This window comes from Phocoena sinus, chromosome 2 (assembly GCF_008692025.1).
Source record: "Phocoena sinus isolate mPhoSin1 chromosome 2, mPhoSin1.pri, whole genome shotgun sequence".
Taxonomy (NCBI): domain Eukaryota; kingdom Metazoa; phylum Chordata; class Mammalia; order Artiodactyla; family Phocoenidae; genus Phocoena; species Phocoena sinus.
The window spans coordinates 50446277-50472633 of NC_045764.1; the positions used below are offsets into that span (position 1 = coordinate 50446277).

General features: G+C 40.0%; 1 protein-coding gene across 3 annotated transcripts in view; it reads right to left on the reverse strand.

Moving 5' to 3' along the window:
• TTC23 (tetratricopeptide repeat domain 23) overlaps positions 1-26357 on the reverse strand; it is a 110936-nt gene that overhangs the window by 53847 nt on the left and 30732 nt on the right. For all 3 annotated transcript variants that reach the window (XM_032624862.1, XM_032624864.1, XM_032624863.1), the window contains 4 exons: positions 24678-24877; positions 15945-16068; positions 12828-12978; positions 12513-12638 (listed from right to left, as the gene is read on the reverse strand). In XM_032624862.1, coding sequence (XP_032480753.1) covers positions 12513-12638; positions 12828-12978; positions 15945-16068; positions 24678-24857 — 581 coding nt within the window. In that variant the 5' untranslated portion in view covers positions 24858-24877. The remainder of the gene's footprint in view (positions 1-12512; positions 12639-12827; positions 12979-15944; positions 16069-24677; positions 24878-26357) is intronic.

Consider the following 26357-nt stretch of genomic DNA (forward strand, 5'->3'; position numbering starts at 1 on the left):
AAACCTGTCCAAGGGGGCAAGTGGGAGTTTCAATCCAGCCCAGGCTCTGCTGACTGAGCTGTGTGCTTGGATACAAGCTTGTGTCCACCTGGAGAAAAGGAGACTTTTTTTTAAATTCTCACGAAGGCTCCGTTCACTCACCCAGTTGTGTAAAAACATGGTGCATAGGTGGCAGTGGCTCTGCTGGGACTCTAGTTTCCCTCGGCTTGGTGAGTTCAGATGACTCATGGGAGTCATCTAAACCTTCCCATTTGGCTCCCCTGATGCCAGTTCTCTTTCAGCCCCCCAGTTGTGTCATGCCTACCTTCTCTCTGGGTCTTTGCTGGTCTTTCTATCTGGAATGTTCTTTATTCCATCTCTACCTGGCAAACTGCCATTCATCTTTCTATCATTCCTTTTCCAGTTTTAGCTTAGCTGTCTCCTCCTTTACGTAGATTTCCCTGCCAGGGCCAGGACTAGAGTGAGACCACTGAGACACCTAGGACACACCATTTAAGGAGGTGATCACTCTCAGCGTTGGGCAGGTGCAGGGTTGGCATCCAAGTGTGAGCGCCTCCTTAAATGGTGTGGTCTGGGCACCTGGCACCCTCATCCTAGTGCTGGCTCTGTTCCCTGACATCCCAGGCTGGGTTGGGCGACTCTGTGAACACCTGACTGTGCTCCCACAGAACTGTGAACCTCCCCATTCAGGATACATCTCTCACACTGAATTATAAGTGCCTGGGGACTCGGCACCAATCCCTTTAGTGCAGGACTCTGAGAAAGCAGAGTCCAAGGCTGCCGCATTCATCTTGACATCGCCAGCACCCTGCAGTGTCTGACACACAGTGGGTGCCTGCTGTCTATTGAAGGAGGGAGGGTGAGGTGAGGAGGGAAGACAGAAGAAACAACCTGCAGATCCACTGACTTAGAGACTTTGAGGCTATAGTTCATACCCTGATTTTCACAGATTTTGGAATAAATTTTAGGGAAAAAATCTTCAAGAAAGGAACATATTTTCACATTGATGTAGTTGCAAAAATATTAGACTGTTGCTCTAATTAAGGGCTGGATAAATTATTGAAATTTTATAAAAGGCGGAATAAAAGAAATTTGTAAGAACATATTAGGGTTTGAATTGTGTCCCCCCATCCCAAATTCATATGAAGTCCTCACCCTCAGTACCTCAAAATGTGACTTTATTTGGAAATAGCATCGTTGAAGACATAATTAGTTATATTAAGAAAATGTCATACTGGACAGTATGACTGGTATCCTTATAAAAAGGAGATATTTGGACACAGAGGCACAGGGAGAATGCCATGTGAACACAAAGACAGAGATTGGTGTGATGCATCTGTAAGACAAGGAACACCAAAGGTTGCCAGTACACATCTGGAAGTTAGCAGAGAGGCATGGAACACCTCACAGTCCCCAGAAGGAACCATCGCCACCCACACGTTCATCTCAGAATAACTTTCTGTTGTTTAAATCACTCTTACTGGCTGACTCCAGGCTCAGAGATTTTCCTTTCATCAGCACCCTAATAGATGAACACTGGGTGTACTCACCCAGGGCAGCTAGTTAGATATGGAAGTACCAATTTTTCTTTTATAAATCACATTGTGGTCAAGTCCAAGTGGTAACTTTCCATTACTTCACTGCCTGGAAATTTAATTTGAGTATCTGCTGAGAAGGAGACCTGGAAGGAGGCAATTTCAGCAGGAACAAACACATGGCTTTCATTGACCATAGTTTTGCCCTTGCTACAAGCATGTCTACATGAGGGCACAGACCTCATGAATCTAATGACATCCAACAAGCTGTTAGCAGGATGCCCAGTCCTGAAGGGATGCAGTCACACATGAAGGTGACCTGTTGCCATTTCTGAACTCTCTAAGTTTAAAAGATTTTTTCAACCTATCATTGGTCTCACATTTCAAACCCTATAGAATTCTTCAGACTGTGAGTCCTTCTTTCACCTGTAGGTAAAACTATTTACCTCCTCACTTAAGTTATCCAAAGGGAAAAAATTAGATCCCTCACACTATGTACACACAAGTTCCAAGTGACTTTTAGAGGCCTAAATTTAAAAAGCAAAACTTTGATACGTTTGAGGGAAAATATAAGGAAAATTAACTCCATGACTTTGGGGTAGGGAAGGACTTCTTAAATAAGATAAAAAAGTACAAATCAGAATGAAAGAAGTAGGTAAATTTGGTCACATTAAAAATAAAAACTCCTGTGCATCAAAATTCATCACAAAGAAAGTGAGAAGGCAAATTACACATTGGGAGCACATACAATATATGTAACCAGCAAATAACTTGTCATCAGAAATATGAAGAATGTCTACAAGTTAATAAGAAAAATGCAAATAGCCCAGTTAAAAAAATGAGTAAAAGAAAGGAACAGACATTTCACAGAACAGAAATTCCACATGTCCAGCAGATGTATGAAAAGATGTCAAACCTCACTATCAGGGAGATGCAATTAAAGAAACTATATGATTGGCAAAGATAAAAAGTCTGACAATATCAAGTGTTGACGAGGACATGGAGTAATGGGAATTACTGCTGGTGAGAGTATAAACCGGTGGAAAGCAAACCCAGTAAAGTTGATGATGTGGATACTTGTCAATTAAGCAATTCCACTCCTGGGCATATACCTCAGAGATAATCGTGCACATATGCCCATAAAGACATGTACGAAAACGATCAAGGAAATAGTGTTTATAATAGTGAAAAACTGGAAGCAATTTATGTGTTCACCCTCAGAATGTATAATTAAATTAGAGGAAAGTTACATGGATTAAACATAATATGGAGGTTTAAAATGAAGAGACTAGCACTATGTGTATCAACTGACGTGGATACATCTCAAAAATAGAAAAGTAATGGGGGGATAAAAGCAAGGTACAGAAGGAAACATACATATGAAGTAAAAAAATGAAAAATAATACTGTATATTTTTTATGGTTATACATGTATAGATTCAGAGGAATGAAAAACACTAAATTCAACATCACAGTTACCTGTAACATGGGGAGAAGAAAAGAGATTGAGAAGAACGCATAAACAGGCTTCCACTTATCTGAAATGTTCTATTTTGAAGCTTGGAAGTGTGTACTTGAGTATTCGCGTAACAATATCTTTAGCTTTATATGCCTGAGATATTTGGTTAAAAAGATGAACAAATACAACACTCTGTTGTTTACCGTGTGCAGAGAATGTGGCACTTTCTACTCTCACCCTTTGAAGTTGTCGTTGCATGCTATTCCAGGGTCCTGGCACTAACCAGCCAGAAATGAAGGCTATCAAGCTAATGCAATCTACAATGAGCATTCTGGAGCTCATTGAGGGTACACTGTTCACATAAAAGGAAGACAAAATAGAAAATAAAATTACTTTAGCTTCACAATATGTTTAATAAAAAAGGAACTGGGGGAGTACTACATCAGGAAATAACTAAATTATAGTCTTACCTCCATTTCCAACTCATTTAAAGCCATCAGTCAATTTCAGGCAATCTTGTCTGTCTCTATTTGCTCATAAGTAATGTGTGGGAGGGCAACATTTTCTCCTTTCCTTTCCTATCTACCTGCCAGGGATGCTTTGAGGATTTATTATCTAGTGGGCCCATAATGTGTTTGGGTAGCTTTAGGAAACACACTGGACAGATGAAAAGATAGAGAATTCTGAACAACAAAATGTGGCAGTATGTTAATTTGGCAGGTCCACAACTTAAACCACAGCATATTTCATTGAATGAAAATACATCTGCAGTAATTCTACAGAGCACATGACAAGACACTATCTCATCTCAGATGAGTTTCAGAAGATCCCACAGGGATGGAGACTTGTTTTAACCTGCAACAAACAAGTGCAATCTCCTCTGGTATTACTAAGGCAATAGAGGGTTTCCTTTTAAAAGCTCAGGAATTTGGCAAGAATATTGAGCACCAGTGAACAGCAGAAGCCTTGTGGGACCATTGCTGATTATGGAAATCTGATGAAAAATCAATCTTGGAAGAGGAAAATTAGGATTTTCTAGAGTCAAAAGGAGAAAAGGTTTACATCTGGGTCTCTCTTTACCATCTGGCACACATAGGTAAAAGCTGTGCTCTGTAGAGGGCATTGTCAGGTTTCCATTCTGTGCTAGTGAATGGGATCTGTGCTGTGGTGAGGAGTGTGGACACCAGAGTTGGATGCAGACCTGGCTCTGCTCTGCTACTTCCCAGCTTTGTGACCCTGGGAAATGACCTCACTTCTCTCAGCTTCGGTTTTCTTCATTTGAAAATGGGAATATGAAGGGTACATACATCACAGGGAGGACTGCAGATTAAATGGTGAGATGAGGTCTGCAAAGCACTTAGCAAGAGCCAGACCAGAAGGTGATCAAGGATTGCTAGCTAGTGTGGTTGTTTAAAATCATTATTATTAAGTGCAGTTGTTTAAGGGAAATGTATATTATACAGATAGAGTATTAGAAAAGGGGAAGACCAAAATGCAGTGCTCTAAAATAGTAAAGCTATTCGAAGAAAATGAAAACACTAATTTGAAAAGATACATGCACCCCAATGTTCATAGCAGCATTATTTACAATAGCCAAGATATAGAAGCAACCTAAGTGCCCATCAACAGATGAATGGATAAAGAAGATGTGATACATATATATTGGGTTGGCCAAAAAGTTTGTTTGGATTTTTCTATAACATCTTCCAAAAAAAACATGAATGAGGGCTTCCCTGGTGGCGCAGTGGTTGAGAGTCCGCCTGCCGATGCAGGGGACGCGGGTTCGTGCCCCGGTCCGGGAAGATCCCACGTGCCGCGGAGCGGCTGGGCCCGTGAGCCATGGCCGCTGAGCCTGCGCGTCCGGAGCCTGTGCTCCGCAACGGGAGAGGCCACAACAGTGAGAGGCCCACGTACCGCAAAAAAAAAAAAAAAAAAAAAAAAAAAAAACATGAATGAACTTTTTGGCCAACCCAATATATACGTGTGCGCACACACACAATGGAATAGTACTCAGCCATAAAAAGAATGAAATTCTGCCATTTGCAACAACATGAAATGGACCTAGAGATTATTATGCTTAGTGAAATAAGTCAGACAGAGCAAGACAAAAGACAAATATTCTCTATCCTATCACTTATAAGTGGAATCTAAAAAGTAAAAGAATCGAATGAATATAACAAAACAGAAACAGACTCACAGTTATAAAGAACAAACTAGTGGTTACCAGTGAGGAGAGGGATGGGGGGAGGGACAAGGTAGGAGTAGGGGATTAAGAGGTACAAACTACTAAGTGTAAAGTAGATAAGCAACAAGGATATATTGTACGGCACAGGGAAATTTAGCCATTATTTTGTGATAACTTAAAATGAAGTACAATCTATAAAAATATTGAATCACTATGAAATTAGTTTCAGTCCACCTGAAACTAATATAATATCGTAAATCAGCTATACTTCAACAAAAATAAAAATAGTAAAGCTTTAGAGGATTCAAATAATAGAAAATAGATAAAGTATATGAAAGTAATCTGTGCCATGTGCTTTTCTGCTTCCCCACATTTAAAAAAATGATTAAAAAAAACAGATTTTGTATAAAGTAAGAGCGTCTCTTCAATCGCAGGAATACAGGATGACAAAGAGTGCCAGGAAAAATCAAATTATTTCCTTCTTGTTAAATAAGCATAAAACATTCTAGGCACATAGCATTGAATGGGAGGAACTGACAGGAGACATATCTCCTCTGGAGAGCAGTGGGGTGTTTCCTGGAAGTAGGAAAGGGAGAAGGAGGGTTCTGAGCACATGAGCATTTGTCAGAGGCTTTATGCCCAAAAGATAAGTGCAGAGAAAGTGATTCTTTAAAGAAACGCTGGGACTTCCCTGGTGGGGCAGTGGTTAAGAATCCACCTGCCAATGCAGGGGACATGGGTTTGAGCCCTGGTCCAGGAAGATCCCACATGCCGCGGTGGAGCAACTAAGCCCATGTGCCACAACTACTGAAGCCCACGTGCTTAGAGCCCATGCTCCACAATAAGAGAAGCCACCACAGTGAGAGAGGCCCACGCACCGCAACAAAGAGTAGCCCCTGCCAAAAAAAAAAAAAAAAAGAAACATATCTCTAGGTGATGGCATGAACTAAAAAGATAAAAGCTGAGTAGAGCAAGCAAAAGCTAGATTTGGAGGTTATTGACTGGACTGATTAAGGGAGGACAATGGTAAAAGCAAAGGCTATTTACCAAAGTATCAAAAATTCACAATAAAAGCCTTGGGAATGTATTCTGGGAAACATGTGGAACTAAGTAGAATTCCACCATCCTAATGAGGTGATGGCAGGTAGATATAGACACTGCCCCCCTTGCCACTATTTTCTCCATTATCTTCTACCCCCTCCCAGGAAGTACTGGCTAAGGGAGAAACCTCTCCCATGTTCTTTCCTCTTTGAAAAACTTGTGTTAGAATCATTTTCCAAATCTTGTGACTATAGTGAATCTAGAGAAAGCAAGACAAAGAAACAAACTCGAGCTTAAAACATATACATGTGTATATGTATATACACATATCTACATACAGATATATACATATCTGATTCTTAGCTTAGGTGGTTCGTAAGAGCAAAGACAAAAAAACAAAATGAAACAAAACAGCCTTCTCAAGTCATAGGAAAAAAAAGTACAGGAAAGAATATATCAAGACAGGGTCAGTCTATCTTATTCTGTGATGTCGGTACTACATACTTTAAAATCAAATCATTTCTAGGATGAAATGGCAGAAAGGAAAATGCTCAATTAGACAGTAGCAATAATAATAGCTACTTTTTTAGGCCTAACCACATACCCAGATGCTTTAATGCAGGGTTCATTTCATCACCACAGCAACCCTCTGGGGGCTGATCATTCCCACCTCAACAGGAGACGAGAAGGAAGGACTTGCCCAGGGTCCTTCAGTTGGGAAGGTTGAATGGATGCTGACACGAACCAAGAGCGACCTAATTCTAAGTCCATATTGTCAAATATATCATGTCACATACCTTAGAGATACCTGGAAGGTGTCCTGTTGATGCTCTGAGGAGCGTTTACTTATCACAGGCACACTTGAGAGCTAGTTCAGCATAGCAAGCAAGGCCAGGCAAAGTGCTCTCTGGGTAAGCTGTGGAGGACTCCAAAGATGACAAATCAAGCAGTCACAGAGAAAGCTGGGGACAGATCACATGTTCCAGAGCAGCAGTCTCAATAGGCCATAACCATCATGCCACGTAGAAAGATTATTTTAAAAGGTGTGTGTGTGTGTGTGTGTGTGTGTATGTGCACAATGGTGTACTCCTGCCTTTATAAAGACACTATCTGTCTCTGGGGAATCTATCTACCAGTAACCAGGATAGAAAATAATCCTTAACACTGGAAAAAATTTGCTTGCTTTTACTAGTGACTACCTTGGCCCCATTTGAAAAAACAACTGCAACATAGGAACACAAGATTTGGATTCACTCTCCAAAGTTAATAAATAATTACTGAATGAAGTAGTGCTGGAACAGAGAAGGGCAGGTAGAAGCAATGAAGCTTCAGGCCACAGTTAGGGATGGAAGGCACGGAGCGTGAGTCACCCTGCAGCCCTTATCTGTCAGCCCAAGGAGAAGAGAACTGTCCTAGCCTGATGGGCACCATAAAAGGCAAGGCAGGAGGAGGAAGAGGATGCACTGAAAGATACCCTTTTAAGAGAAACACAAATCCCGCGAGAGCTGCCTAAGAAATTATCCTGGTCTTCCACTTCCAAGACCGGGCAAAAGAAAAAGCCCTTGTGGTTGTGAGCATATTTGTAGAAATGTACAAAACCAAAGCCTTGTTACTTTCTAAAGCAGATCAGTTTGGACAAAATATTCACACTTCACTGAGGAAACAAAGTGATTGCATGAAAACCATGCAGTTTAAACATGCATGTTCCAATGAATATCTTACAGTGAAGAATCAGGACGAAAATAAGCAGTGAAGTTTAAAACAGCTCCCTTAAACACAAAACTGTAGGACAGCTTGGAACATTAACTTAAATTCTTGTTGGGTATTCAGCACATATGTGTACAAGGCCCGCCATCTGCTGACAAGGTTTGGTACTGATAATTTGGAAAGCACTCAGGAGGGGTGGATTTTGGCAGAGGATAATTTACTCAATTTTACAGCAAGTGCTCAACATTAAGTACTTATAACATTAGGTCACAACATATGCAACAAATATCATATATTGGACCTCATATCTTTATATTTTCTGTTTTACAATATAAGAAGAATACCTACTTCTGGGCAGGAAGAAATTCTGGACTGGTCGGCCCTCCCAGTCACTATCCCCTTCCTCCTCTGTTACATAAACGGAATCATACAGTATGAATTCTTTTTAGTCTGGCTTCTTTCACAAACATTATGTTTGTGGGAGTCATCCATCATGTTAAGCATAGGAGTTGTTTCATCATTTTCTTTGTATGAACAGATCACAATTTATCTACTCTACTGCTGATGAACATTTGGATTGTTTCCAGTCCTTGGCTATTACAAATAACACGTAGCTTTGGACATTCTTGGCTGTGTCTTTTGGTGAACATATGTATGCATTTCTGTTGGGTGTATATTTGGGAGTGATACTGCTGGGTCATAGGGTATTCAAACATTTAAACTTAGTAATAATGCCAGTTTTCTAAAGTAGTTATACTAAATATATTCTAAACAACCACATATGAGAAAACATGAGAGCACTATATACTTGCCAACTTGATGTTATTAGGCTTTTAAAAATTTTAGCAATATTAGTGGAAATGTAGTAGTATCCTATGACTTTAATTTTCATTTCCCTGGTGACTGATGAGAAGAATGTCATTTAATATCTTTTTAGTTATGTGGGTATCCTTTTTTGTGAAAAGTCTCTTGCCAGGGAGTTCCCTGGCAGTCCAGTGGTTAGGACTTGACACTTTCACTGCCATGATTCAATCCCTAGCTGGGGAACTAAGATCCCGCAAGCCACAGGGCCCGGCCAAAAAAAAAAAAAAAAAAGTCTCTTGTCCACTTTTCTATTCAGTTGTTTGTCTTTGTTTCATTGATATATAGGAGTTCTTTACAGATTCTAGACATGAGCCCTTTGTCAATTATATGTATTACAAATATCTTCTTCCTCTTTCTTCTTGTCTGTGGTATGAAACATATGGTGATTTAAGTACAAAACAATATAGCATCAAGCAGAAGGGAAGAAAGAATTAACATACTCAAAGTCCCTTACATTGTCCAGAAAGTGGTTAATTGGCTAATTGCATTAGAGTGTAATAGGTCAGGGATACAAGTGACATATTCTATGGTAATCACTAGAAAAAAAATAAAATAATGTATAACTTACCAGTTAATAGATAGGGAAACGGATGACAAAAATATTTGATTAAACTAAAGGAAGGCAAGAAAGGAGAAAGCAAGGAACATAAAACTTGTAGGACAAAAGGAAATTTAAAAACTCAAATATATCAGTAATTAAAACAAAAAAATATGAAGATTGAAAATTAAGAGATGGAAAAAGGTATTATAGGAAAATTGTTACCAAGAGAGCTAAAATATCAATTTTAATATCAGGCAAAATAGATACAGACATAGGGGACAAAGAAGAACAATATATACTCACAAATAAAATAACAGATTAAGAAGACAGGCTGTTTAATTCTACTCCCACCCAACAGAATATATCAGAATATATAAAAAAATGACTGGCAGAATCATGGGAAGCTACAAATGGATCAATAATTATAGTTTGAAATTTAAGCACACTTGCCTTAAAAGCTAATGTATCAAATTGGCAAAAGGTAAAAATATATATAAATCTGAGTAACAATTAATAAAGTTACCCTAATACAGATTTATTAGAACCTTAAACACAACAGGTAGCATACTTGGAACATTCACAAAAATTGACTATGGACTAGGTCACAAAGGAAGCGTCAGTAAATTTCAGAGAGTTGATACTACACAAATATGTTTCTGCTCACAATGCAGTAAAATTAAAAATCAGTAACATCAGAATATCTTGAAAGAACCGCATATATATGCAAACTAGAACACATATCATTTGAATAATATCTGGATTAAAGAGTAATTTATAAACTAAGTTATGTGAGTGATAGTGCTACATGTTAAAACATGTGGGATAGGTTAAAGCAAGACTCACATGGACATTTTGGAGAATATCTTTAATATTTGGGTGGGAAACTCTCAAAGCATAAATCATAAGGTTAAAATTAATGGATTTGACTCTAGAAAAATTAAGTTCCATGCCATGAAGGACACCATAGACAAAATTAATAAATGAGTGATAGATATAAGAAAATATTCGTAATATTGCTAATTTATAATATATAAGAAAATCTCAATTATCAATAAGAAAAGCACAGGAAACCCCAAAAGAAAAATGAGAAAGAATGCTAACAGGCTATTCACAGAAGGGGAATCCAATGGCTAAGCAGTATATGAAGAGGTACTCAAACTCACTAATAAGAGAAACATAAGTAGAATTGAAAAGTAATTAAATAGTACATATATGCATCGAGGTGGCAAAGGTTAGAAAGACCAACAATGCCAAACATTGTTGGGGATGTGAGAAAACAGGAACCCACGTGCCCCACAAGTGGGAATGCAGATGGGTGTAGCAATTGGTCAGTGTGTGGTGAACTTGAAGTATGAGTGTACCCTGTGACCATGCAATCCTACCCTTAGAGTATAAACTCAGAAAAGTCTCTCTGAGCCTCCTAAGTGGAGCTGCACAAGGATGTTCATGGCAGCACCATTGTGGGAGCTGGGAGCTGGGGATGAGCTGAATGCCCACTGCTAGGAGGACAGACAAGCACAGGATGGCAGATGCATTCTATGGAGCACAACAAAGCAGGCAGCAGCAACAACTAAATACAGTGCTGAGTGGACAAAAGTGAGAAACAGAGTGAGACACATACTGCAAATTTATATAAACCTAAAACATATAAATACAGAAAACAATGCTATTTATTATTCAGAGATACATATTTAAAGACATAAATCATCGTTTAAAAAGGTTATCTATGATCTGTTTGTGACAGAATGAGAGTAAGGATCAGAGATGGAAGGAAAAAATCAATTTAAAAAGGCATATCAGGGACTTTCCTGGTGGCGCAGTGGTTAAGAATCCACCTGCCAGTGCAGGGGACATGGGTTCGAGCCCTGGTCCGGGGAGATCCCACATACCGCGGAGCAAGTAAGCCCGTGCACCACAACTACTGAGCCTGTGCTCTAGAGCCTGCAAGCCACAACTACTGAGCACTCGTGCCACAACTACTGAAGCCCACGTGCCTAGAGCTCGTGCTCCGCGACAAGAAGCCACTTCAATGAGAAGCCCGCGCACCGCAATGAACAGTAGCCCCCCACCCTTGCCGCAACTAGAGAAAGCCCGTGCGCAACAACGAAGACCCAACTCAGCCAAAAATAAATAGATTAATTAATTTTTTAAAATGTTAAAAAAAAAAGTGTACCAAAGGTTTGCATGGACTGATGAATTCTCTGCACTTCATATCCAAAAACACTCCCAAACAAACAAATTAACAGGAGTGGACTTATGATCACAAAAATATCTTTAAAAGCATGAGTCAAAGTTAGTCCTTCCCAGCTCCCATTCATATGGAAGCATTAGGTGTGCTCCTTCAGGGCCCTTTCCTTCTTAAAATGAGTCCATTGTGTCCCTGAGTTCTCTTGGGAATCAACCTATACGTATAGTCTGATTATTAATTTACACTGAATTCTTCCAGGCTTGGTTAAAGGCTGCTGCGTTGGTCTGCTGGGGATTCTCTGCCTCTTCTAGAATAGACCTTTCTCTGCCCTCTTCCTCCCACAAACACATCCTTCCAAAGAGTGGGTACATTCTCTGTCACCCCACTGCTCTGGGGAATTGGCTTGGAGCTGGCCTTTGGAGAGGGATAAATGTGCTGACTACCCAAGGCCCCTTCTCCCTCAGGCTCCAGCCACTATATCTCTTCCACCTGGATTTATTTAGTGAGTGTGGGTTGGGGGTAGGGAGAAAAAGGAACAATCTTCTCATTCTCATGGATTCAGATATCTCTAAGATCTTTCTCCTTTGAGTCCCTAATCGTAAAATCAATGTATTGAAATATCTTAGACTAGAACAGTAGGGGAAAAAAGGAAGATGGGGGTGTGGGGAGGGGAGGGAAGGAAACAAGGGCAGGAGGAGAGGGGCAGGGAGAGCAGGCAAGAAATAGAAAGTCAAGAGAATGACATCAGGACTCTAGGACCCAGGGGTGGGTATGAGAGCACTACACATTTAGTGAAGAGTGCCACTGACGTACATGCCTTGGTTGTGGCTGCTCTGATGTGACTGTCGTCCTCCTCTTTTAATTCTGGACAATGGCCATGGAGAAGCCACCGACACAGCACCATGCAGAAGCTCCTCCTGCCTGAAGACAGAGTCTTCCGGCAAAGAACCTCCAGGAATCACGTATACAAAAAGTCCTAAACTGAAAACTTACCGTGCAAATGACAATTTGATCTGCGTTTGAATTTCTATCCATTCTTCCTTTATAATCCTTCCACATTGCAGCAGCTCCTTTGAAAGTCTCTCTGCTTTGGTCAAATTCTCTGAAGCTTCCTTAAACCTGAGTTGTGTTCAGGAAACTTTACACTTGGTGCTACATTCTGGGGCCCTAGTTCCTGGACATCCTTGGCTCTCATACTTCCCATCACCCTTCCTGAGTCACCTGCCATCTTTTGATTTGGCCTTAAAAATTAACTATAAGCATTATGAACGGTATTTCTATTTGTAAAGATTAGAGGCAAAAGGATACTTTTGAAGGGAGAGTAAGGCTCTCCCCATGGTATGGAATAACTCAACCGAACACTTGAAAACATCTGTATTGTCATTGTAGGGATGCACAATGGAGTTGGTGAGGATTTCTTTGGCTTTTTCTGCATGTTGTTTTGCTTGCAGTGACAGTCCTGTGGACAAAGAAAAAGAAGTCTCAGTTTCTCTTTCATTTCAGCTGGACAGGAATATAGTTATCTCTGGCCAGGGAATCTGATGAGGTCTTCTTCATATATCATCAAGTGGCACATGGAGATATATTGGGACAGCATGAAATACGATCATGACTATAAGAAACAAAGAAGTGTTTCACACCTAGGACTCAAGATAAAAAAATTTTCCCACAATGGTCTTTTTAGAAATAATCAGAATGAGCAGGAAATGAACAGCTTTGAAACTTCACCAATATCAGACGTAAAATGTTATGAATAATTATAAAAAAACAAATGGAATACAAAGACTACAGCATTCTGGGCAGGAAATAAAATATTCATGAATTTTAATCCTGGCTTTGTGACAGCAATCTTAATGAAATACTAAAAATTCTGAATCTTCTGCTCACCCATCCATAATCATAACTTTAGAGAGTTATTTTAACATAATACAAATATGATGGTATCTATAAAAACTGACAAACAATTCCAATGAGGTAAGGGGCTGATGTGCTACAATCTCTTATTTCTATGTGGTAATAGACTGAGATGAATCGAATGAAGTTTAAAAACAGTTACTACCAAGAACTAATTCCCGGTGGGTTCCAGCGTTCTTCCATTGGCATATTCATTTGTGGTAAAGGTGACACTGAGGATCACTATTTAGGTCTCAGGTTTTTTCATTTTCCCATATCCCCATCTTCTTCCCCACAATGACACACCCTTCCACCCACATCCTAATACTCCTGGTCTTACGTTCTTCATTACATGGAATTGTATCTCAAATCTCTAAAAAGAGCTGTCAAATTATGAAATTCATTCTGTTCCTATGTCTATAAAACAGAATATATTTTCTGAGGGAGAAAGTCCAGGGTATGCTACTCCTATAGGAACACTTACAGAATTTTGTCTTATTTTTTTTAAAAGTACACAATCAACCTACCAGAAATTTATTAGTGCCAATAATGTATGCAACATTATAAAACATGAGGAATTCTGGTCCATTTCCTCAAGAAACTTGAACTCAATCTACAAGAAGCAGCATGGGTTGAGGTTCAAGAACACTAGCTCTGAAATCAGACTGCTCAGAGTGAATTCCCTGCTCCACCACTTACCTGAAATGTTGGCCCCAGCTTCCTCGACTGTAGACAGGGATAATAACATTACCCACCTCATAGCACTGTAGTGAAGATTGAAGGAAATTATACATGGAAAATAGCATGGTGCCTGGCACTCAATAAGACCTTAATAAATAGTAGATACTGCTCTTACTTTAAATTGAGAAAGAAAGACTATAATGCAGAAAGGTAGCAGACTGTAGAAGAAAAACATCATTAAAAAAAAATCCCTGATGCTAGGACACTGGTACTGGCAACCAAAATCCTAGGTCTGAGTCTCAGATCAGCTATCTATTAACAGTGTGACCTGAGGTAAGCTGTTTCAACTCAAACTAGTTGTTTCCTCTGAATCTAGAAAATAGGGGGTATAAGGGTATGGTTTGAACTAGATGATCTCCAACGTCCCCTCTGGCTCTAATAGTCTTTTTTTTTTTTTAATTTTTATTTATTTATTTATTTATATTTATTTTTTGGCTGTGTTGGGTCTTCGTTTCTGTGCATGGGCTTTCTCTAGTTGCGGCGAGCGGGGGCCACTCTTCATCACGGTGCACGGGCCTCTCACTGTCGTGGCCTCTCTTGTTGCGGAGCACAGGCTCCAGTCACGCAGGCTCAGTAGTTGTGGCACATGGGCCTAGTTGCTCCGCGGCATGTGGGATCCTCCCAGACCAGGGCACGAACCCGTGTCCCCTGCATTGGCAGGCAGACTCTCAACCACTGCGCCACCAGGGAAGCCCCTCTAATAGTCTTTGATCTAACAGGTAGGAGCAATCTATAATCAGATTTGGCTAAATTTATTGGGTGGCAATTGTGTACTTAGCATTGTGGTGTTTTTCATTTCTGTTTATTTATTCATTGGGCCAATCCTGGGAAGTCAGTGCCATCATATCATCATCATTATCATCACTTTTCAATTAAAGAAACAGAGTACAGAGATGTACTCTTGTACCTCTTGTCCTAGGTGTGCCAGTCCATGTTTTTGCCTTCTCTGCATCCACTCTCCCTTCCCCTGTTTTCTTTTGAGGATGCCCAGCCCCTGCCACACTCAGTCCTTGTGATTTAGCCAAGGCCAGCCTCTCCCCAAGGATCCAGTGGAGCCAAAAGGCAGATCTAGCCATCAGACTCTTTCTTTTCTTTGGCATACAACCCCCATCAGCCCAATAAGAATCCCCAAACCCTGAGATTTGGAGGAGAGACACTCTTTTTTTCCTGGGAATGCTGAGGAGGGAAACCTAAAGTTGCTGGCAACCTTGCTGCCACCACGTGGGCAAAGTTTGGTTAAGAATGGAGCCAATACAGAGAAAAACAGAATCAAGTGGTACGAAAAGGGAGGAACGGAAATCTGATCACACTGTTTGAAAAAGTGGATCTGGCTAAGTCTACAGTAAGTTTTACCCCTGGACTTTTAAGTGTATGGGTCAATGAATTACCTTTTGTTTATTGCCAGCTTGATTTAGCCTCTTATTTTTTTTGGGGGGGGTGTCACTTATAGGCAAGAGACTTTCCATCAATACATACGTGAATGGATCCTATTTTAGGCCCCAACTCTATGCCCTGGGCCATTTCTACAATGCCTTCAAAGCTAACAAGTTAATTATCTCCCAAGAACTACTTTTAAGATCATAAAAATCAAGGCTCAGAGGGCTAAATTCTTCCTTCTCTTTTTTACATATTGTATTAAAAAATTGTATTGACTCTTTGTGAGAGGAAATAGCTCTCAATGTGTAGAGAGGAGAATGTCCAAGAAAACCTGATCCTTCTAAAGTTAAGTCAAATTTGAGGAAAAGAGCAGAAACCAACCAGCCAATCCTCTTCAGCCTGAGGCAGACTCACCTTTCAGCTGGAGGTAACCCTGAGCCAGGTTAACATGCGCCTTGGCCAGTTTCCAGTGTGAGTCACCATAGCAGATCCTTGTCAGCGCCACACAGCGCACAAGCTCCTGGAGAGCCTGTTTATACTGGAGGAAGGGAAATGGGCTCACCAGTTAGACAGCAAAGCACAAAATCAACTTGTATTTTTATCCATTCAATATACACTTATTGAGTGTTGATTATGGGCCGGGCATGGTTTTAAGGACTTGTGATACATTAGAGAACAAAACAAAGATCTGTCTTGGATGGCAGGATATTCATCAGGTCAGGTGAAATAGACAATATACATTAAAAAACCAGTAAAATTTATAGTACATTTAAATTTATAGTAAATAGTGAAAAACGTTATGGAGTAAAGACGTTGCCCATCAATGAACAGCTACTACATATTCAGGTACAACAAGTGGGCGAATGGTGATAGTTTTCAAAAAACGCCCTTTACTTCTCAATTCAAACACCTTCTTTAGCAGCTGGGATATTAGCACAGCAAATGAGGTCAGCAGGACTTTACAAACAGATTTCATTAAGGGATTAAAGCACATTTTCATCTGGAGCCAGGACAAAGAGAATAGTGAACCATGGATTCTACCTCCAGGTCAGCTTAGAGCAACAATACACTCAAAGCAAGACTGGTAGTTTTAAAATACAGCTCCAAAATTCTTTGATACTCCCTCCATACAGAGGTGGTGGTCTATGTCCCCTTTTCCTTGAATCTGGGTTTTATGACCGTTTGGCTAAAAGAACATGGAGGAAATGATGCAGCGCCACTTTTTAGACCCAGTTCTTAAAGAACTGGCAGCTTCCACTTTTTACTCACTCTTGGAACTTGTTATGGGCTGAATTGTGTCTCCCACTTCCAAATTCATATGTTGGAGTCCTAAGTACTTCAGAATATAACTGTATTTGGAGAGATGGCCTTTAAAGAGGTGAATAAGGTAAAATGAGGCTGTCAGGATGGGGCCCTAATCTAATATGACTGATGTCCTTGTAAGAAGAGAAAGGGACACTAGGAATGGGCACACACAGAGAAACACGTTGTGAGGACACAGTGGGAGTCAAGGAGAGAGCCCTCTGAATAAAATCAACCCTGCCAACACCTTGACCTTAGACTTCTAGGCTCCAGAACTGTGAGAAAATAAACTTCCTTTGTTGAAGCCACCCAGTCCGAGGTATTTTGCCATAGCAACCCCAGAAGACTAATAACCTAACCACCATTCCATGAAGAAGCCTAAGCGGCCCCACAGAGAGGCCTACATGGAAATGTGTTGGTGGCAGCATCAATCGGTCAACTGCAGGACTACGCCACCCTGCCATCAGATTCTCCACACCTGTTGAGCCCAGCTGATGCTGCATGGAGCAGAGCTGACCAGATCTCACTGAGCTCTGCACAAATTGTGCATTCATGAGCAAAATAAATGGTTGTTTTTGTTTTATGCCACTAAGTCTTAGAGAGTGATACAGTAATAGAGAGCTGGAATAGCAAAAGAGGAGGTGGGAGGTACAAAGCTGAAGGGGGCAAAGCAGAGGAAGAACCGTAAGAACAAGGACAGAGTTGTGGAAAAGACCCAGCAGAAGACCCAGTACACCCCCCACCCCTACTCCCCTGGTCAATGCCTAAGCTCAAAGGACCTGCACTTCCACAAAGGTCTCATGTGAGTTAGAAACACTTTCACCTTGAAACAACATTCCTCTTGACAAAAAATGCATACCCAGACAGTTGACCACAGGACAGTTGCTTTTTTGACCTAGCAAGAGAGGCTGGGGAACACTGTGCTCACTCCATAGTGATGAAGGAAGATGGAGGTGTGGTTTTTTCCTATAGTAACATTTTTCTTATTACGAAAGTAATACATGCTCATTATCAAAATACAGGTGAGTAAAAAATTAAAAAAATCACCTGCCATCTCACCTCTTAGATACAACTAGGCAGCTAAATTTCTCTCTATCCTTCATTCCTATGAATCTATCTATACATATTTTTACCTTTTAAAAATAGGCTTATAAGCTACATATAGGTTTGCAACTTTTCAAAATTTGTGAACATTTCTCCATGTCATCTTCTATGATAATAATTTTTTATGGCTGCATAGTATCTTATTGTATGGATATATTATAAGTGAGTTACTCAACCAATAGCTATTGAGCACTTAGGTTGTTTTAAAATTTTTTCTCTCTGAACATCCTGTGTGGATAGATTTGCTCATATCCATAAGCATTTTCCTTTTCTTTTTTTTTTATAGCAGTCTTTTTTTATAGATATAAATTTATTTATTTTATTATTTATTTTTGGCTGCATTGGGTCTTTGATGCTGCACACAGGCTTTCTGTAGTTGCGGCGAGCAGGGGCTACTCTTTGTTGTGGTGCACAAGCTTCTCATTGCAGTGGCTTCTCTTGTTGTGGAGCACGGGCTCTAGGTGCGTGGGCTTCAGTATTTGTGGCACGTGGGCTCAGTAGTTGTGGCTCTCAGGCTCTAGAGCACAGGCTCAGTAGTTGTGGCACATGGGCTTAGTTGCTCCATGGCATGTGGGATCTTCCTGGACCTGGGCTCGAACCTGTGTCCCCCTGCATTGGCAGGAGGATTCTTAACCACTGCGCCACCAGGGAAGCCCCATAAGCATTTTCTTAGAATGAATTCCAACGTGACAATAGGGTAAACGATGTGCAAAATCCTGAGGCTTTGCTAGAGTTTTCTGGAGTGCTTCCTTGAGAGGCTGCTTCCATCCACACCTCCCTTACAGCACGGTGTGTGAGCAGGGAATGCCCCTTACACAGAGCCAAGCACTAGTTGGGGTCTAACTTGCCAATTTGCCAGTTAACTCATTTCTCCTTGTTTTAGTTTGTATTTTATTTTCCGCAAAGCTAGTGAGGCTGAACATCTTCATGTGTTTATTGGCTTTTTGTAGTTCTTCTTTTGGGAAACATCCATTTATTGCCTCTAGAGACAGGAAGTTTAGGGAATGGCTTCCTTGAAGACACACAGCAAATGAATACAGTGTATGAGAAAGAAAGAAGTGATGAAAACATTGAGAAGTCTTGATAGACAGTTTGCCAAAAAGAGAGGAGGATCTGATCTGATGGCGAATCTGTCCCAACCACAAGTTTCCAAGGAAGGACTATATGCAGTCTGAGAGTCAGCCTCCCAGATCAGAGCCTTGGTCCTCACTACCTGCATCGGGGACCAGTGCACAGAAAGAGCAGCCTGTCCTCCCTCTGCTTTCATATTTGCTAGGATGTGTAGTCCAGATACTGCCTTTTGATTTTCCAACCTTTATCCTGCCAGTTCCAGTGGCTTTAGCCAACAGGCATGGGTAGCAGGTAGACAGAAGAGAAGTATCAGTAGGAAGACAATTTCAGAACTGGGATGAGCCTTGGAAATAATCTAGTCTGATCACCTCAATTTAAAGAAGAAATGTAAGGCCAGAGAGGTGAGATGATTTATCACCGAGTGGTAGAGTCAGAACTCACAGTCAAGCTCCCTAATGCAAAGTCCAGGTCTCTTCCCACAACATCATTCTTGAGTTACCTGAATTTCTTAAACTTCTTAATATTAAAATATGCAACTCTGAGGATCAGTAAGTCTGGCTATACATATTTTAAAATGGGTATTTAATACCCAGATCTTGGTGTCTAAATATCAATGCTATTCTCTTCTAAGAGGAACCAGCACTCCCTGAATCCACAGCTGGAGCAGGGAAATACAAGATGAACCTGAAAAATCTTATTGTGTCAGAAGTTAAAGAAAGAAGCATGGGAACATATCAAGGACTCAGAAGCCAGCTTGAAGGGGCTCCCACTGGCAAATACAAAATAATTTAAGTTTTGATGATGATAATGGATTGTAACATATTTGTAAAACAGGATTTCTTGAACCCATACTGATATAAATAAATGAACAATAAAGTGTGAAGAAGGAAAAGCTCTTCCTCATAAAAAGAATGCCAACAAACAAACGTTGAAAGAATGCTGAAGTCAGAGAATCACCATTTGACAAACATCGTAGTAATAGCTAATTCAGGTGAGAATCATCAATGGATGCTATAAACTAGGGGGTGAAGTTTTAATGAGGAATAGGATATGTTCACAGTATCAATGAATCTCCCCACAAAATATTAATTACAAAGGGAAGAATAATAATTCTACAGTGAAAAAATCTTCCAGATAGCTCCTTAAACCAAGCGATCAAATTTAGCCTCATAGTAATAAGACAAACGACATCGTACACCTCCTAATATGATGCACTGAGAAGGGCCCTATGTCAGGTCTGTGGGATTTCTGCCCCAAATGCATAATCTGAATCTAATCATAAGGAAACACATGACAAATTCAAATTGGGAGGTATTCTACAAAATAATTGGAGTGTGTATTTGTGGCCCCTGCCAAATTCATATGTTGAAGCCCTAACTCTCACTGTAGTATTTGGAGATAGGGCCTCTAAGGCTGTAATTAGGGTCAAATGAGGTTATAAAGGTGGGGCCCTGATCAATAGGATTAGTGTACTTATAAGAAGAGACACCTTTCTCTCCCCCTTCCCCCACACGCACAAAGAAGAGGCCATGTGAGGACACAGCTAGAAGGTGGTGGTCTGCAACCCAAGGGGAGAGCTCTCACCAGACGCCAGCCCTGCTGACACCTTGATCTTGGACTTCCAGTCTCCAGAACTGTGAGGAGTACATTTCTGTTGTATAGGCCACCCAGTCTGTGGTGTTCTATTACAGCAGCCCAAACAGACTAATACAGTACTTTTCACAAATACTAAGATTGTGAAAGACAAAGACAGCCTAAGTAACTGCTCTAACTGTTGACTATAGTCAACATGACTTCATGGATTGGACCATGGCTGACTTTTTTTCTATAAAAGATATTATTGAAATAATTAGAGAAATATGGATAATGTTTGTAGATTAGATAATAATATATATCAATTTCCTAATTTCAATCATTGTACTATGGTTATGTAGGAGAATATCCTTTATTCTTGGGAAATAGGCACTGACGTATTTAGGGGTAAAGGATCATACATTTGTAACTTACTCTCAGATATTCAGAAAAATAATGACAGAGAGAGAGAGTGAGAAATAAAGAAATAAATTAAATGTTAACAACTGGTATATCTTGTAACTTTTCTATAAGTCTGAAAGTATTTTAAAATAAAAAATTACCAAAGAATGGTATTTTAAGAAGCAAATTATGTCATATTAATATTTTCCTAAAAACATTAAGGCTTCCTAGAGCACTTAACTTAAGCTGCCTCTCCAACTACATTTCATGTCAGCCTGAAGCTTCCTATCATCACTTCAAACATAGTCATGCTCATGCCAAACTTATAAATTTTATGGCTGCTGTTCCCTCTCCCTAGAACTCCTTTCCCTGAGCTCCTCCATGCTGGCTCCTTCTCTTCTTTAGGTGTCAGCTCAGATGTCACCTCCTCAATGAGGCCCTCCCTTACCTAAGATAGGCCCACTCTGTTTCCTCCATAGCACTTAGCACAATCTCTACTTCACTGGTTTATTTACAATGTCCCCTCAGCTCCATGAGGGCAGGCAAGCTGTTTGTCCTGTTCACTGCTGAATCCAAGGATTCCTCATCTGAACGGCAGAACACAAAAAATGCTTTGATATCATTCTACGTGCATAGAAGAGAAGTTAATTCTTTATATACACCAAATGCAGATGGCCAACAAACACATGAAAAGATGCTCAACATCACTAATTATTAGAGAAATACAAATCAAAAGTACAATGAGGTATCACCTCTCACCAGTCAGAATGGCCATCATCAAAAAACCTACAAACAATAAATGCTGGAGAGGGTGTGGAGAAAAGGGAACCCTCATACACTGCTGGTGGGAATGTAAATTGATACAGCCACTATGGAAAACAGTACGCAGGTTCCTTAAAAAACTAAAAATAGAACTACCATATGACCCAACAATCCCACTACTGGGCATATACCCAGAGAAAACCATAATTCAAGAAAACACATGCACCCCAATGTTCATAGCAGCACTATTTACAATAGCCAGGACATGGAAGCAACCTAAATGTCTATCAACAACCTAAATGTCTATCTTCTTTATCCAGCAAATGGATAAAGAAGATGTGGCACATATATACAATGGAATATTACTCAGCCATAAAAAGGAATAAAATTGGGTCATTTGTAGATACATGGATGGACCTAGAGAGTGTCATACAGAATGAAGTAAGTCAGAAAGAGAAAAGCAAATATCATATAATAACACATATATGTGGAATCTAGAAAAATGGTATAGATGATCTTATTTGCAAAGCAGAAATAGAGGCAGAAACATAGAAAACAAATGTATGGATACCAAGGGGGAAAGGGATGGGGTGGGAGGAATTGGGAGACTGGGATTGACACATATACAGTATTGATACTATGTACAAAATAGACAACTGATGGGAACATACTGTATAGCACAGGGAACTCTACCTAATGCACTGTGGTAACCTAAATGGGAGGGAAGTCCAAAAGGGAGGGGATATCTGTACATGTATGGCTGATTCATTTTGTTGTGCAGTGGAGGCTAACAAAACATTGCAAAGCAGCCATACTCCAATACAAATTAATAATTATATATATATGTGTGTATATATATATATACACCAAATGCCTTAGGGCATTAAGGCTTAGTTCTCTTGCAGACCTCTGGTTGAGAAAGGCTGCCAGCTGAGGCCGACATAGCACCCAGCCTGGCACATAGTAGGTACTAAATAAATATCTGCTGCATAATGAATAAGCACACCTTCAAAACTGAATTCACACCTTCTCTCCATAATCTTGCTCTTCTTCCTGTATTCATTACAATAACAAAGGGCTCTGACAAGCCTTGGGTCACCCAGGCTGGCTGAGCCCTAAGTCAGGAATTGCACACACCCCTCTCTGGCTCACTCTTGCCTCTCCAACCCCTATGTCCCCTCCAGTTACCAGGTTTCATTGATTCATATTTCCAAATTCTTATCAAAAGATCTCAGCATTTTGCAACTAGAGATTATCATACTAAGTGAAGTAAGTCAGAAAGAGAAAGACAAATACCATATGATATCACTTATGTGTGGATTCTAAAATATGACACAAATGAACCTATCTATGAAACAGAAACAGAATCACAGACATAGAGAACAGACAGGCGGTTGCCAAGGGGAAGGGGATTGGGGGAGGGATGGACTGGGAGTTTGGGATTAGCAGATGCAAACTAATATGTATAGAATGTATATATATTTATATATATATAGAATACATATAATATAAAAAACAAGGTCCTACTGTATAACACAGAGAACTATAATCAATATCCTATGATAAACCATAATGGAAAAGAATATTAAAAAAGAATGTATATATATGAATAACTGAATCACTTTACTGTATAGCAGAAGTTAATACAACATTGTAAATCAACTATACTTCAAATAAAAAAAAAAAGATCTCAGCATTTCTAGTGACTCTGCCATATATCAGGCCCTTGCCAGGATTATTGCAAATATCCTGCAAAATGGCCCTCCTCCTCCAGTTTACCTCCCTTCTCTTCCTCCACCACCCAGTTATCTGAGGTCTGAGGGATCATTCCAGACACTCAGACTTGCTCATGGCCCTCTTCTGCTTATAATCCTATGACAGTCTCTTCTGCTTATAATCCTATGACAGTCTCCAGCACCCTGAGAAGAAAATCTAAACTTTTCCTGGGTGTTGAACACCTTCTGGTCCCAGCTCCCGTCCAAAATCCAACCTCATTTGCTGCCCTGTGTAACTAAAGCCTCCATCCCAGATAGTTCCATATAGTTCCCCAAGCAGCCTGTGCACCCTCAGACCCATCTGCCACCTCTGTCCAGAACGTTATTGTCCTCTCTCCTACCTGGGGCCAGCTCCCAAGTACTGTTATCAGTGCAGTCCAAATAACTCCCATCCCAAGAAGCATGCCTTAAGTGCTGTCCCTCCTCCAACTCCAGCCCATCCCTCCTCCCCTCACTCCCCATGCTTTGCATCTATACCACCTAAGCTTGTGTTTGTCACAGAACTTATGCTGATTACCATTATCCATCTATCTCCCCAACCAGACCATGAATCCCTCTGAGGCAGAGGCTGTAGCTTTCCCATCTGTGCCCCCAGCACTTGCACAGCACCTGGCACACATTAGGCATACAGTAAATTTTTGTGAATAAATGGACAAATAGGGTCTGACACATAAGAGGTGGTAGAGAAATACACATTGAATGAATGAGTAAATGAATAAAACTTTGAAGAGAGATGGGAAAGAGGTATGCAGAGAACAAGATTAGGAACCTAAGAAATATAAGCTCCATGAGAGCAGAAACTTCATCTGCTTTGTCCTGTATTCCAGTGCCTAGACCTGGCACACAGGAGGAGCTCAATAAATATTTACTGACTGATGGAAAAAGACTGTAGTAGGTCAAATCACAACCAGTCAGTCTACTGTACACTTGCCAGAGGTCAGGGAAAACTTGTTTCTTCATTTGTGCACTCATTCAGCAAACATAATGTTGACTGTGCCAAGTGCTGGGCTTGGAGTCCTGAGGTACTACACCCACTCATACTATGAAAAAGGCACTGTCATATTTTCTCTTGTACCAAACTCCTGAGAGTAGGAATGCAACCTAAAGTATCCTACTTCTCAATTACCAGAGTACAGGTATAAAAAGAAAGGCTCCTTACCTCATGACTGCTAGAATAAGACTTTGCTTTCTCTTCACAGAGATGGAGTTTCTCGCGAGGAGGCTGAAACAGTGCTGTCTGAGGCAGCTTGTTTTGGAGCATTTTTCTAGGTGTTATGCTGATGGCAGCAACAATTTCATCCAGGTGGTTGGATATGTGAGTTTCCTCTGATTCTTGCATATTTTTATATACATTATCCTCTAATTTTTAAATAAGGAAATGAAGGTGTTAATGATAATTTCCATAGTTACTTTTAGAAATACACATTTTTTTCTAGAAATTGAGACTAGAATCTAAGAAACTTTCAACACTATACTCATGACTTCTTTGAAATAAGTAGCATTCTATCCAAAAAGATCCTAGTGGCTAGTACTAACTTCTTTCAGACTGATTTCAAGTTTTAACTAGACCAAACATTCTTTGTTCTCACTCTATATCATATGTATATATATGTACGTGTATACACACATACTGATATATTTTATATATTATATATGATATATGTATCTATATATTATATATGGTATATATGCATATGTATACATATAAGTAGGAATCAGCTGAGCCTAAACAGTTCTCAAAGAGCTCAGATTAGATCTGTTGAATCCCGTGACCTTGAAAACAGGAAAAAATGACATGTTAAACTTTCACTTCCAGACAAGATGGAGTAATAGGGATGAGATTTATCCTCTTGCCCGAAGTCACCAACCAATTAACAAACAACAACAACAAAAAACAACCCATAGGCAAAAAAGGTATGAAACAATGGTTTTCAAGAGACAGGACAACAGACTTGAGAAATGGAAGAAAGAAACAAAGTGAGACCCATGATTGTCCCAGGTTATTGCTTTGAAAAAGTTTCTAGAACATGCAGGTTGGACTATCTGAGTTGAGGAAATAGAGTAGAGCATCTGGGGAGACCAAGGTGGCTGGAGTTCACAGGACAGATTACTAGAGAGGATAGAGCTGCACAGAGAGGACCCCAGAGATTAGCACCCCTCAAGTATGGGGAGAGAATACTGACCAGCATGTGTGTAAGAAAACTACTTGAGTCTGGAGAAAGACTCCTCTGTCTGGTGCTCACCAAGGCTGGTGCCTGTTCTCACTGACCAGACTGGAAAAACTCGTAATTCATGAGGTACACCGTAAAATTGTCACAAGGGTTTTGTCTCAGTAACGGGGATTAGCCCTAGAGTGAACCCTGCTTAGATCCACTTAACAAACCATGAAAGTAAGACCTAAAAGAATAAAACTGTTTCCAAGTAACTTAACTGTATCAGAGGACAAAACTCAAGGATGTTCATAGGAATGCAAAAATAGCCAGCATTAAACAAGGTAAAATTCATATAATCTGACGTCCAAAGAAAGATCACCAGGCATGTAAATAGGCAAGAAAACATGGCCCATAATGAGAAGAATAATCAGTCAAAACTGACCCAGAACTGACCCAGATATTAAGTTAGCAGAGAAGAATATTAAAGGTTATTATAATTGTATTCCATATGTTTAAGAAGTTAACTAGAGACACAGACTATAAAAAGACCCAAAATGAACTTCTAGATAAGAAAATTATACGTGAGATGAAAAATACACTAGACAGATTAATGAGAGATTAGATATTACAGATGAAAAGATGCATGAACTTGCAGACACAGCAATAGAAACAATCTTTTAAAAAAT